Genomic DNA, 15,368 nt, shown 5'->3' with positions numbered 1-15,368 from the left:
TATTACTCAGCCATTAAAAAGAATACATTTGAATCAGTTCTAATGAGGTGGATGAACCTGGAAACCAATTACTCTTACATGTACTACATTTAAAAATTCTTTACTACATAGGATATTTACAAGACCTGAGAAGTGAAAGAATACAGATGTCATAGTAACCAGAGGGTATTCATAAATTTATTCTTTTAACTCTACAGAATGACTGACATGGGAACACTGATCCACAAGGGCTGCTAAAATCAGAAAAAAGGAGATAACCAGACATTATGTGTCCCTAATGAGAAGCCACAATACTTCCTATAAAGTAAAAAAAAAAAAAAAAAAAAACACACACACACAAACAAAAAACCAAGCCAAATCAAAACAAAGATTTCCCAGGTCATCCAATGGTTAAGACTGTGTACTTCCTCTGCAGGGGGCCTGGGCTCCATCCCTGGTCTGGGAACTAAGACCCCACAAAACCTATAGTGGCATGGCCAAGAAAAGAAAACTAAGACAAAAACGAACCTGAATCTGGTCAAACCCCTGGATCCAATTAACAATTTACAGGAAATGCAAACAGACGAACACATAAAACTAGACCAGGGGATGTAATCTGCAAACTCTTAACAGTGGGAAATGCTATAAGACAAACAACTTGATTTCTTCAACAAGTAAATCACAAGGGAGAAGAAAAAGACTGGGGGGACCTATTTAAGAGACTTAAAAAAATATATCAACTAACTGCGATCTATAAACCTTATTAGAATCCTGACTTAAGCAAACAAGCAAAACTACCAAAAATAAACTATTTATAATATTTATGAATCTTCTGGAAATCTGTACTCCAACTGGTTAAGAAAACAAAATAACAGTCCGGATTTTTTACAGCTACACACTGAAATATTTACAGAAGAAATGACATTATGTGGAATCTGGCTCCAAACATGGAGGAGCTGGTGGGTAGAGTGCAAGGACATAGATGCAACAAGGTTTGCCATGAGTATGCCTGCTGGAGCTCACCTGCAGGAGTTCTATCCTGTCTACTTTTGTATATGTTTCCAATCTTTCATTAAAAAAAAAAAAGACTGACTACAGGCCTACATCCCAGGGCAAGGCAGTCCCTGCTCACACGAACACTACCTATATTCCAGCTATGCAAAAATGGCTGTGCTGTCCCGAGTGCAAACTAAGCCACACACTCTCCATCCTACTGGACTTTGCACGTGTACCACTCTCCATCCAAAGAGTGTCCTCCTTATCCCTATTTGCCCACCATTACCCCATTGCCAGCTGTCAGTCCCACAGGTCCCTCCACACTCAGTTCAAGACATACCACCTTTGCATGCTCTCTGCCCTGTTCACTGTACTGCTTCTGGATTTTTGTTGTATATAGTTGTATTATGCTTAAATCTGCCTGTCAGCAACTAGAAGGCGGTAACTCTCTCTTTATTCCTAAGCCTCGCTGTTTGTACTTAATAGTTAAGTATTGTTGAATTAAACAGAACCAACTGAATTCTTCCTTACCCCAAATAACTCCTCAAAAACATTTAATCAGTTAAACAAGAGCCTTTGACATATGTATTCCATTTAACTGTTTAAATAGGTAAAATGCTCAATCCTCCATCTGTTCAGTTCACATCCCTCCCAAGTAACCATTTCTCTTAGTTTTTGGCTTGCCTTTCCAGAGATGGCTTTAATGAATATTCAGGTCAATGTATTTTCTTTATTTCTTCCTTATTTACTCAACTGGGTAGCATAGTATGCTGTGCTGTGCTTAGTCACTCAGTTGTGTCCGACTCTTTGCGACCCCATGGGCTGTAGCCCGCCAGGCTCCTCTGTTCTTGGGGATTCGCCTGAGAAATCCCAGGGACAGAGGAGCCTGGGGGGGGCTACACTCCACGGTCGCAGAGTCGAATACAACTTAGCGACTAAATAACAAATATAACACAAATCACAACAGTCTGAGTCCTAACTCAAAATGAATCCTGAGCAGATCACAAGCCCTCAATGCCATTACTTCACTTGGATGTAAAAGCAAAAATACCAAGCTCCAAATGGGCAAGTGTTTTATAAGAGTGAGAAAGAAGACATGGACTTTCCTAGTGGTGCAGATGATAAGAATCCACCTGCCAAGGCCGGGACACGGGTTTGATCGCTGGTCCGGAAGGTTCCACATGGCACAGAGCAATCAGGCCCGTGCACCACAACCACTGAGCCTGCATGCTCTAGGGCCCACAAGCCACGACCACTGAGCCTGCATCCTGCAGCCACTGACATCTGTGCACCTCGATTCTGTGCTCCACAACAGAAGAAGACCCCACACTGAGAAGCCCACACACAGCCTCAGAGAGCAGCCCCCACTCTCCACAGCTAGAGAAAGCCCATGCAGACAACAAAGGATCCAATGCAACCAAAACAAAACAAATAAAATTACTTTTAAAAAAGAAGAAAGAACCAGCTCCTATCATACAAACTCATAATTTTCTCATTCAAGTTCACAATAAAAAACCTGTTTTGGTATCTTTAATTTGTTCTTACTGCAATAAGAAAATTTAGTTCTGAAAATTCCTGAAATGCCTTGATTGCAAAAAACTCAAAGGCTACTATTAGGGAGTACTGCTGCTGCTGCTGCTAAGTTGCTTCAGTTGTGTCTGACTCTGTGCAACCCCAGAGACGGCAGCCCACCATGCTCCCCCATCCCTGGGATTCTCCAGGCAAGAACACTGGAGTGGGTTGCCATTTCCTTCTCCAGTGCATGAAAGTGAAAAGTGAAAGGGAAGTCGCTCAGTCGTGTCCGACTCCTAGCGACCCCATGGACTGCAGCCTACCAGGCTCCTCTGCCCATGGGATTTTCCAGGCAAGAGTACTGAAGTGGGTTGCCATTGCCTTCTCTGATTAGGGAATACTACTACTTATGAAAACAAGTCAAGAACAAATTCTTGCTGTTGAAAGTGTATCAAGTACCTGAAACCTTAACTGAAAGAATATTTTATAAATAGCATGTATTTTAAAGCCCAAACTTCATAGACTTTCAGAGAAGGGCAAGATTTGGAGAAAGAGGGAAGTAAACAACACACAATGAGCATCAATTATGTGCTAGGCATGCTGCAAAAACTGTTTCTGCTTGCATTTTTATTAAAAACAATCTAGATGAGCTTCTCTGTTTTTAGGATAAAAGTTTGTCAAGTTTATTAAATTGTAAATCAATAGAGAAAGCGGTGGAAATACCTTGTCATAGAGAAAGCAAACACTGAGTCCACTATGAAAAAGAGCATAATTTCTACAGTATATTCACTAATTATTTTCCAAGGCATAGGTTATGAACAAGAAAAATGAAGAAACCAGACAGGTGTCATTCAAGGCCAAGTTCAAGTCTCAATTCCTCCACTTTCTCAGTAAGCTTCATCAGCCTTAATCTCTTACTGTTGGTTTTACAGTCAGAGAAACATCTGGCATTCGGACACATACAATTTAGCACTCTAACATGCAGATCAGACTGCTCACCAACCTTCCTGTGTCTAACTCTTAGCCCAATCGTGTCTTAGGGCCCTTAGAAATACAGATTCACTTCTCCACATGGAGCAATGGAAAAACATAAAGCTGGATTTCTACCTCACCTTTTACACAAAAATTCAAGACGGAACAAAAATGTATAGAATAAAACTGTAAATGTTCTAGGGGAAAAAAAAACGGAGATGAATATTTTGGCAATCAAGTAAAAAGGGAATGACAAAATCCTGTGGCTGAGAGATAAAGGATTTAGTAATTTGACTACATGGAAGTATTAAATGTCCATACAGTAAAAATACCATAGGCAAAATTGCAAGACCAAAGGCAACCTGGGGAAAGAACCGCTGCACACATTATAAAGGGTTAATATCCCCTCCAAGGGCTTCCCAGGTGTCCCAGTGAGCCTGCCAAGGCAGGAGATGCTGGTTCAATCCCTGGGTCAGGAAGATCCCCTGGAGAAGGAAAGGGCAACCCACTCCACTATTCTTGCCTGGAAAATCCCACGGACAGAAGAGTGGGGCGGGGCTACAGCCCCTGGGGCCACAAACAGTCGGACACAACTGAGTGAGTGAGCACACACACATAATAACGTTTCTGTACAAGGATCGCTTCTGTGGTACAGCCAGTGCATGATACTACACAGTACCTAGTCACAGCACCGGCTTTGTTGAGTGGGATCTTTATGGGTTGCTGGAGCCCGAGGTCCTTCTGCATGTGTCTGCCTCGAGTCCCAGTGCCTCTCTGTCATCAGCCTAGCTAATAATCATTGGGTTAGATAATCTGCAGCCCAATTTTACCCAGTAATCAACCAACCACAAAAGGGGTGTCCTAGATGTGCGCAGATTCATATGCTATTAAAAATGAAGCATTTTGGGGACCTCTCTGGTGGTGCAGTGGGTAGGAATCTGCCTACCAATGCAGGGGTCGTGGGTTCCATCCCTGGTCTGGGAAAATCCCACATGCCTTGAAGCAACCAAGCAGGTGAGCCACAACTACTGAGCCTATTTGCTGCAACTACTGAAGCCCGCGTGCCTAGAGCCTTTGCTCGACAACGTGAGAAGTCATTGCAATGAGAAGCCTGGACACTGCAACGAAGAGTAGCCCCTGCTCTCCACAACTAGAGAAAGCCCCTGCACAGCAATGAAGACCCAGTGAAGCCAAAAAAAAAAAAAAACCTCTTAAAAAAAAGCAAAAACATAAAAGTATTTTGAACATCCCAGTACAACCAGTTATTTAAAGAACTAAAACCTGTTTTACCAATCTATAGACGAAGAATATTACCATCTGTTTGGATCCTTGAGAATAAAAAAAAGAGAGAGGGAAGAGAGGAGAGAACAGGAACTCAGGAGCTTGACGACCATATCCAACATCTGTATATCAACATGTGCCACATCATTCATGTCAAGGCAGGAGCTCTTCTCTCTGGTTTTACTGAGCAACAATTATAGTTTTCTTTAATGCCCAACAACAGGGTCATGGCTGAAGGGCCGGTCAAATGCTGATGAGTGGTACCATCTGGTGTTTAGTAAGAGAACTACACAAAAAAGTAGCTTCATGCCAAGGTAGGAAAAATGGGCACCTTAGTGCTACTTTGGTTTACACCTCCCCTCCACTAACCTGCTACACCTGTCTTCTAGCTAGGTTAACCATTAAATGTAACAGTACTAATTCAAGGATATAAAGTCCTTTAAGTTCTTGAAAAGAAAACCCAATTCTGGGGAAGAAAAGCTTGTGCTACCTGATGTCTTTCTCCAGAGTGCAGGGATTCTGGCTAAATGCTTTACTGTCTACTAAGGAAGTCACCATCCATAGATACATTACCTATTTCTTTTTTAAATTTTCAGCCTATACCACCAATCAGGGTATACCTATTGGATTTTTTGCTGTTCGTTTTTTGTTTTTTTGCTTTGTTGTTAATTTGTTGTGTGCTGTAGAACTGTTTTTTATTTGTGCTAAAACAATCTTTTGAAAACTCTAGAAAGTACCTCTTAATAAGTGTTCTAGACTTGAGCTAAAAGAAATGCATTCAAGCATTCTTTTTCTATTTTTAAAATAATGAGCACCTCAGCCTCGTCTACATTGTGTGAAGAGTGATAGAGACAAGTTTTCAAGATTCTATCCTCAGCCTAGACCTCTCTTTGGAGCTGCCCACTCACTTTTCCAGCCTGCTTCATGTGTACATAAGACACAATGAGTCCAAAGCTGTATGTGTCAGCCATCCTCTACTGACGTCAACTTTCCTTCCTTGTTTTGCAGCTGAAACTCCAGTACTTTGGCCACCTCATGCGAAGAGTTGACTCATTGGAAATGACTCTGATGCTGGGAGGGATTGGGGGCAGGAGGAGAAGGGGACAAAAGAGGATGAGATGGCTGGATGGCATCACTGACTCAATGGACGTGAGTCTGAGTGAACTCTGGGAGTTGGTGATGGACAGAGAGGCCTGGCATGCTGCGATTCATGGGGTCACAAAGAGTCGGACATGACTGAGCAACTGAACTGAACTGAAACTCATCCAACCAGGAAACCATTTCCTGAGCACTGACCATGTGCTAAACACCAAACGAAGTGATCACAGACATGACTGCACTGACCCTCACAGCCCAGGGAATCCAGTGCTACCATGACCGCTATCCCAGCTGAGTAAATGGAGGAAAGAACATGCTTAACCACCGGGAAACATGTTGTATCAATTCTCTTTCAGCAAGTGTTCTCCAGTCTGTGTGTGTGTGTTAGTCGCTGAGTCGTGTCTGACTCTTCTCCACCCCATGGACTGTGGCCTGCCAGACTCTTTTGTCCATGGAATTCTCCAGGCAAGAATACTGGAATGGGTAGCCATTCCTTTCTCCAGGAGATCTTCCTAATCCAGGGATCAAACCCAGGTCTCCTGCACTGTAAGCAGATTCTTTACTGTCTGATCCACTGGCCTAAGCACACCCAACTCTACTGCCAGGGCTTCAATCCAAGTTCATCTTTCACTTAGAGAAAGTGGGTGTGCCTGGAGTTGGTCAGATCTAGGCTCAAATCCCAGGAGCTTCCCTGGTGGCTCTGTGGCAAAGAATCTGCCTGCCAATGCAGGAGACGTAGGTTCAATCCCTGGGTTGGGAAGGTCCCCTAGAGAAGGAACTAGAAACCCACTCCAGTGTTCTCGCCTGGGAATTCCCATAGACAGGGAAGCCTGGTGGGCTACATTCCATGGGGTCACAAAACAATCAGACACAACTTAGCACCTAAATAACAACAACTGCTACTGCTAAGTCACTTCAGTCGTGTCCGACTCTGTGCGACCCCATAGACGGTAGCCCACCAGGCTCCCCTGTCCCTGGGATTCTCCAGGCAAGAACACTGGAGTGGGTTGCCATTTCCTTCTCCAGTGCATGAAAGTGAAAAGTGAAAGTGAAGTCGCTCAGTCGTGTCCGACTCTTAGCGACCCCATGGACTGCAGCCTACCAGGCTCCTCCATCCATGGGATTTTCCAGGCAAGAGTACTGGAGTGGGGTGCCATTGCCTTCTCCAATAACAACAAGTCTCAAATCCCAGCCATGCCACATTATAATGCTGGGACCTCAAATTCCTTTTCTGACCTCTCTAAATGTTTCCTCATCTGTCTATAAAACAGGGATACTGAAACCTATCACAGTAGATTCTATGAAGAGGTCATGAACATGCCATGTAGTAGACACTCTATAGCCCCAAGTAGTTCAGTGGGCTCCTTGCCTCCACTGCCATCACTTCCTAATCTAACTTCCATAGTTCTTCTTTTGATGCAAATTGAATAAAAAATTCTTTAGCGTCTTCCTACCACATAGAACAGTATTTCTGTATGATCCAGGGCCCCCAGTAGTATGTAAAGGAGATTGTTTTAAATTCAGGCACTAAAGGCTTACTGGCTCCACTGTACTAGCAGGAAACAACAGAAAAGTGAAATTTTTAAAAATTCCACTTACAAAGACCTCTCTGGTGGCGCAGTGGATAAGAATCCACCTGCCAATGCAGGGGACACAGTTTGGATCCCTGGTTCAGGAAGATCGCATATGTGCGGAGCAACTAAGCTGGTGAGCCCCAACTACTGGGCCAGTGCTCTAGAGCCCACAAGCTGCAACTACTTAGCCCGCATGCTACAACTGCTGAAGCCTGAGAGCCTAGAGCCTGTGCTCTGCAACAAGTGAAGCCGCAGCAATGAGAAGCCCACACACTGCAACCAAGAGTGGCCCTCACTCACCAAAACCAGAGAAAGCCTGTGCAAAGCAACAAAGACCCAGCACAGCCAAAAATAAGTAAATAAATGATTTTTTTAAAAATTCCATTCATAATAAGAGTGTCATGTATTGCTGAAGCCTGGCTTGGAGAATTTTGAGCATTACCTTACTAGCATGTGAGATGAGTGCAATTGTGCGGTAGTTTGAGCATTCTTTGGCATTGCCTTTCTTTGGGACTGGAATGAAAATTGACGTTTTCCAGTCCTGTGGCCACTGCTGAGTTTTCCAGATTTGCTGGCATATTGACTGCAGCACCTTCACAGCATCATCTTTCAGGATTTGAAATAGCTCAACTGGAATTCCATCACCTCCACTAGCTTTGTTCATAGTGATGCTTTCTAAGGCCCACTTGACTTCACATTCCAGGATGTCTGGCTCTAGGTGAGTGATCACACCATCGTGATTATCTGGGTCATGAAGATATTTTTTGTACAGTTCTTCTGTGTATTCCTGCCACCTCTTCTTAATATCTTCTGCTTCTGTTATGTCCATACCATTTCTGTCCTTTATCGAGCCCATCTTTGCATGAAATGTTCCCTTGGTATCTCTAATTTTCTTGAAGAGACCTCTAGTCTTCCCCATTCTGTTGTTTTCCTCTATTTCTTTGCATTGATCGCCGAGGAAGGCTTTCTTATCTCTTCTTACTATTCTTTGGAACTCTGCATTCAGATGCTTATATCTTTCCTTTTCTCCTTTGCTTTTCGCTTCTCTTCTTTTCACAGCTATTTGTAAGGCCTCCTCAGACAGCCATTTTGCTTTTTTGCATTTCTTTTCCATGGGGATGGTTTTAATCCCTGTCTCCTGTACAATGTCACGAACCTCCACCCATAGTTCATCAGGCACTCTATCTATCAGATCTAGTCCCTTAAATCTATTTCTCACTTCCACTGTACAATCATAAGGGATGAGGATATTCAAGCTGGTTTTAGAAAAGGCAGAGGAATCAGAGATCAAATTGCCAACATCCGCTGGATCATCAAAAAAGCAAGAGAGTTCCAGAAAAACATCTATTTCTGCTTCATTGACTATGCCAAAGCCTTTGACTGTGTGGATCACAATAAAATGTGGAAAATTCTGAAAGAGATGGGAACACCAGACCACCTGACCTGCCTCTTGAGAAACCTATATGCAGGTCAGGAAGCAACAGTTAGAACTGGACATGGAACAACAGACTGGTTCCAAATAGGAAAAGGAGTACGTCAAGGCTGTATATTGTCACCCTGCTTATTTAACTTATATGCAGAGTACATCATGAGAAATGCTGGGCTGGAAGAAGCACAAGCTGGAATCAAGATTGCCGGGAGAAATATCAATAACCTCAGATATGCAGATGACACCACCCTTATGGCAGAAAGTGAAGAGGAACTCAAAAGCCTCTTGATGAAAGTGAAAGTGGAGAGTGAAAAAGTTGGCTTAAAGCTCAACATTCAGAAGACAAAGATCATGGCATCTGGTCCCATCACTTCATGGGAAACAGATGGGGAAACAGTGTAAACAGTGTCAGACTTTATTTTTGGGGGCTCCAAAATCACTGCAGATGGTGACTGCAGCCACGAAATTAAAAGACGCTTACTCCTTGGAAGAAAAGTTATGACCAACCTAGATAGCATATTCAAACGCAGAGACATTACTTTGCCAACAAAGGTCTGTCTAGTCAAGGCTATGGTTTTTCCTGTGGTCATGTATGGATGTGAGAGTTGGACTGTGAAGAAGGCTGAGCGCCAAAGAATTGATGCTTTTGAACTGTGGTGTTGGAGAAGACTCTTGAGAGTCCCTTGGACTGAAAGGAGATCCAACCAGTCCATTCTAAAGGAGATCAGCTCTGGGATTTCTTTGGAAGGAATGATGCTAAAGCTGAAACTCTAGTACTTTGGCCACCTCATGTGGAGAGTTGACTTATTGGCAAAGACTGATGCTGGGAGGGATTGGGGGCAGGAGGAGAAGGGGACGACAGAGGATGAGATGGCTGAATGGCATCACTGACTCGATGGACGTGAGTCTGAGTGAACTCCGGGAGCTGGTGATGGACAGGGAGGCCTGGCGTGCTGTGATTCATGGGGTCGCAAAGAGTCGGACATGACTGAGCAACTGAACTGAACTGAATAAGAGTGTCAAGAAACATAAACACTGAGGACTAAATTTCACCAAAAGGGTATATAGCACTCTATAATCAGAACTATTCCACAATGCTAAAAGAAATTTTAAACGTCATAAATAAATATACCATGTTAATGGACTGGAAGATCAAGATTAATATCAGTTCTCCCTACACTGATCTATACAGATTCAACAGAATCCCAACGGAGTTTTCCGAGGAAACTGTAAAAGATGATTCTACATTTTATATGGAAATGTAAAGGACCCAGAATAGCAAATCTTGAAGAGGAAAGTTGGAAGACTGACAGGATCTTATCTGATCATGTCAGGATAGGCGAAAAGATCAATGGAACAGATCAGCAAGTCCAGAAACAGATCCACACATGGTGCTCAATCAATTTTTCACAAAGTTGCCAAGTGTTTCCATGGGAAACATTCAAAAAATGGTGCTGAAACAATTGGATAGTATGCATTCAATACCACATGAAAAAATAAATGACCTTCTATCTCATAAGGTACGTCAAATTAATCTGAGGTAGGGCACAGAGAGATAGTGAAAGACAGAAAAGCCTGGCGTGCTGCAGTCCACGGGCTTGCAGAGCTGGACAAGACTGAGCAACTGAACAACAACAAAAGGCATAGACTAAACAAAAAAGTCATCAAAAAAAATAAAGAAAACAACTATAAAACTTCTGAAAGAAACCACTGAAGAACTTTATGATCTTGAGATAGGCAAAGATTTCCCACAGAAGACAAAAAGCACAAATCATAAAAAAATGATAGGTTGGATTTCATAAAGTGAAAAGTTTCTACTCTTCAAAAGACAGTCAAGAAAACCAAAGCCACAGACTGGGAGAAAATATACACAATATATATATCTGCCAAAGGACCTGTGCAGAGAATACATAAGGCACTCTTCCAACTCAGTAACAAACAACAATACAATTTTAAAGATAGAGAAAATCCCCCAAAGTTACACTGTATGATTCCATGTATGTAACATTTTGAAATGACAACATTTTAGAGCTAGAGATCCAGTTCATGGCTGCCAGGAGTGTACAGAGGGAAATAAGAGGAAGGTGGGTATAGTTACAACAGGGCAACAAGAAGGATCCTCTGGTAAAGGAACTGCTCAATATCTTGACTGTTGTTGTAAATACACAAAAGGTGGCTCAGTTGGTAAAGAATCTGCCTGCAATGCAGGAGATCTAGGTTCAATCCCTGGGTTGGGAAGATCCCTAGAGAAGGGAATGGCAACCCACTCCAGTGTTCTTGCCTGGAGAATCCCACAGACAGAGGAACTTGGCAGGTTACAGTCCATGAGGTCACAAAGTGTCAGAGATGATGCGGTAACTAAGCATGCATGCATGCACACATGATAAAGTTGCAGAGAACTAAATGCATAAATGTGTACCTACTGTTAGGTAGAGTCTGCAGAGGATCTCCTTGTACTATTTCCTGAACTGCCTGTGAATCTATAATTACCTCAATAAAAATTTCAATTAAAAACGAGCAAAATTTTAAACAGACACTTCATCAAAGATACACAGAAATAGCAAAAAACTACATGAAACAAAATGGCTTTCATAAATGGTATTTAAAATGGTATTCTGGGCAATAATGAAGACTGAATTACTGATAGATACAACTACATGGACAAATCTCTATAGACACTGTTACATAAAAGAAGCCAGATACAAAAGAATACGTGCAGTATGAATTGAAACAGTGATCAGCTATGATAGGTGGGGGGATTATCTAGATGGGATCCAATGGCACTTAATGGCGTAATGGAAATAAATATTCTATATTTTGACTGGGATCTTGGTTTTAAGGATGGGTATATACCTTTCTTAAAACTCAATCAGAAAACAAACAAAACTCAACTAGTTGAACACTTAAGAACTGTGCATCTTATTGCATGCATAACTCAGTAAAGGAATATAGTAGTACAGGCAGTTTTCAGTTATATAAAATTGTGAGGATGGTACTCGAGTGCCTATATTTGGGTGGGGGGGGGGAATCAATCTAGAATATATAAATTTCAAACTGTCATATAAAGACCATTACATATAAATGTCATATAAAGACCACTACATATGGCCCCTGACTTCCTGGCCAGTCTTATCTTCTGAATTCTCCACTTAAATATATGCTAAATGACCACTGAACAGTTTCCCTGATGGCTCAGTGGTAAAGAATCTGCCTGCCAATGCCAGGGACGTGGGTTTGATCCCTGGGTGGAGAAGATCCGCTAGAGAAGGAAATAGCAACCCACTCCAGTATTCTTGCCTGGGAAATCCCATGGACAGAGGAGCCTGGTGGGCTACAGTCCATGGGGTCGCAAAGAGTCGGACACAACTGAGCAACTAACTTTCACTTTCGTTCTACTACCAGAATGAGAAAGTTGACAAGCAAGTGCAAATTAATGACTGTTGGTGAGCTGATGTTATTTGCTACTTGAAAGCTGGAGAGGGAGGGAGGTGAAGCAGTTTATCCAGAAATTAACCAGAGGTCAGGCTTCTCACATCAACAAGTAGCTCAGAAGTTAGGAAGTGCCAGTCCAGAAGATATTCAATACATACAGAAACACCATTTGTTTTTTACTGACTTTTAAAGACTAGTCAATCCTAGGAAAACACCTGACCATAACCCTTCCAGGCAAAGGAAAACAAAAACAAATACAGTTAGCTGTTCCTTTTGGACACTTACCTGTATTCTTTCTTGCCCTGTGATAGAGACAGACCCTGAAGCTCTACCACAAAGTCCTCATGCAATAAACAGTGAGAAACAGGAATGCTAGAAGAAAAATTAAAAAATGGAAATTTGTGTTTTAGGAGGCAAAGAATAGAGGTCAATATCCTAAAATGAAATCTAAAATATATTTTAAACATAAGGGCCCATGTATAATCTCTACTGGGTTTGTAAATCCCACATACTTTCTTGTCCATGTGCATTCCTCTGGGGAAAGGGCCCATCTTTTCATCTTTTCTCATGCCCCCAAAGAAAGTATGACAATAAACATACCTATCTTTTTCCTAAGGACTCAAGTTTAAAATGATATTGTGCTATGTACCACTATCCTGTAAATTTTTCCCAGGTTCTCCTACCATCCTTCTCCCTCTAATAACCTGCTGGCTGTCACTATCAACATGAGGACTCTGGCAACACATTCTACTAATTACACTTCATGCTTGATTGGCCTAAGTTTAACTCCTCCCTTCCAACTTCTTAATAGGAAAGAAATAATGTATAATATTTGAGAGTAAAAATCTAAAGTACTCTCATATGACCTGTGGTATTTTCCTTCTTTTTGCTTATAATCTGGTTATCAGACATATTCTAAATGGGTCAAATTATCAAATAACCATCTTTGAGTCAAATATTATTATACTAGTTTGTATAGCAATATGTTCTCATAAATGTTACTTTACATAAGGGCATTTTCCTTTTCATTTAAAACCAAATCTTATGCTTCCATTAATATTTAATTTCTACAAATCTGAATGTGCTTTCATGTCTCATGCAACTTGAGCTAGGTATTGAACCTAAGAAGCTCCATATACATATTAGAAACTAAACAGTAAACCCTGACATAATGATGTTTATAGCTTGAGTAATCTGGTCCCTTCTATCTTAAGATTTAACACTAATTTAAATAAAGTCATTTTGTATTTAATTTAAATGGATCCCAGTAATTTCTTTCAAATGAAAAAACAACTTATTAGAAGACTAAGAAAATACTTCCTCTAAAAAATTTATTTTCTAAATCTGAAAAAAGGTAAAAATCTTCCACTTAAGTTTCAAAGCGTAACAAAAACACAAATCATCTAAATCATTTGGGGGAAACATGAGAAGCTAATATATGTATTGAAAAAAAATACTTTATTGATATCCTTAGTGTCTTACACATGTAGAAAATGCCTTTTCTAAACCAAGTTCAGTAGAAAGCAGGAAAAAATGCATAATTTTGTGATAGTCTAAAATTTCACATAGAAACTGTGGACACCAGGTACTATGAAATACTAACAACACTTATGAGAACAGTATTTTCTCACTTCAAAGAAGATGCTTATTATTTCTCGGTCGCAGCTTTTAATTTTGTAAAAACTAGAGTGCTGAATCAGATTACTTACGTCTTTTCAGCTTTAATCCCTAATTTGTTTTTTTCGAGTATCAAACTCACCACTTAAATGCAAAGAATACTGTTTTTAAAGGGTCTCGTTAATCTGACTACCAGGGTGTTTTAACCTCAAACATTTGGCAACCAATTCTGCCTAAGACTAGTGTAAAGCTGGAGCCAATTATTTTCTGCCATGTCTGCACGTTCTCAATTATAAACGGGATGGGAGTAATGTCCCAACAGGTCAAGGCCAGGCCAGTGAACCCAGAACTGAAAAAAGGTCCAGAAGGATCCAGATGTAGCCAATCCTCCAGATTACAAGTGACAGCCCTGGCGGCCCAGAGAGGGAAAGTAAACAGCCATGGGTAACATAGCAAGCAGTAGCGGAGCGTGTCCCTAACATATCGGGGATTACCAACTACTTCAAGGGCCCTGGCTCTGCAGACCAGGAGTCCCAGCTCTCCTAGTCCTTTTGGGCAGCGGGGGGCCGGCGACTCCTCCTGAGTGGCCACGCGAAGACCCAGGGAATTGTGCCTAGCTCGGAGACCTACTCGGTGGCCCGCACAAAGTTGCATGTGTCCGCCCGGCACACGTAGAAGCTCTTTCCTTTATTCGGGCCTTCTCGGACGCCGGTCTTCAGGAGACATAAAGTCCCTAAGGAGAGAAGGTCGACAACGATTACACCACGATAGGCTGGCAGACCCCTTGGACCCTTGGACCCTGACCTCCTACCATGCTCCGGACACCTAACTACTTCCATCTCGCTCCAGCTTTTGTCTTCTCCGAAGCCACCGCCTCTCCCAACGCCTGCTTCCGCCTTTTTCTCCGCCCTCCTCATTCAGGAACCAATCGTCACCCACCTCCTCCACTCTTAATCCCCCATAGTTCACCGCCGCGGCTTTAGCCACACCCACCCTAACTACTATCAGCCAATCAGACGGGAAATGTGCTCACCTCCAACCAAACAAGGCCGCCCTGAGATTCGCGGCGCGCCGAAATCAAAAATGGGGCGGGGGAAACCTGGTCTTTGGCCGGTGGGGCGTGGCTGAAGCTAGAGTGAGTTTTGGAGGTTGGCGGGGCTTTCCGGAGGAGGGAAGCTTTGCGAGGAAGGAACTGGTCGACTCTACCTTGCACGCATTTAAGACCTAGAGGCATCCCTAGAGGAAGCAGGCATTACAGACTGCAGAGAGGAGCTCTACAAAGAAGACTCTCTTCTCCCCGAGGCCGAGAGCGCCTAGAGCTTCGCGGTCTTCGGGATGCCAGCCGGGTCCTAGCGCTGGTGGGCGCTCCGCCTCCGCGCTCGATCGCTAGGGAGGGGAGTCCCAGAGAAGCCGCCGCCTCAGGAAGAGGCACTGGATTTGCATGTGGAGGCGAAGCGGGGTGCGAGTGATGGCCGTTG

The 15,368-nt window shown here is 42.6% G+C and overlaps 1 protein-coding gene across 4 annotated transcripts in view; it reads right to left on the bottom strand.

Moving 5' to 3' along the window:
• TTF2 (transcription termination factor 2) overlaps nucleotides 1-14,899 on the bottom strand; it is a 52,986-nt gene extending 38,087 nt beyond the window's left edge. For 3 of the 4 annotated variants that reach the window (XR_015160791.1, XM_086392074.1, XM_086392075.1), the window contains exons 1-3: nucleotides 14,702-14,899; nucleotides 14,521-14,623; nucleotides 12,559-12,645 (exon numbers count right to left, since the gene is read on the bottom strand). Coding sequence is in view for 3 of the 4 variants with exons in the window: in XM_086392074.1 (XP_086248200.1) it covers nucleotides 12,559-12,645; nucleotides 14,521-14,623; nucleotides 14,702-14,807 (296 nt within the window). In the remaining variant the exon portion in view is untranslated. Of the gene's footprint in view, nucleotides 1-12,558; nucleotides 12,646-14,520 lie in introns of all 4 variants that reach the window. The other variant, XM_086392073.1, reaches the window with a different exon arrangement.
• Between the last annotated feature and the right edge of the window lie 469 nt (nucleotides 14,900-15,368).

The sequence above is a fragment of the Bos grunniens genome, chromosome 3 (genome assembly GCF_055505025.1).
Source record: "Bos grunniens cultivar Pamir isolate PY7600 chromosome 3, Bosgru_T2T1.0, whole genome shotgun sequence".
Taxonomy (NCBI): domain Eukaryota; kingdom Metazoa; phylum Chordata; class Mammalia; order Artiodactyla; family Bovidae; genus Bos; species Bos grunniens.
This window is presented reverse-complemented; position numbering and strand designations above follow the sequence as displayed.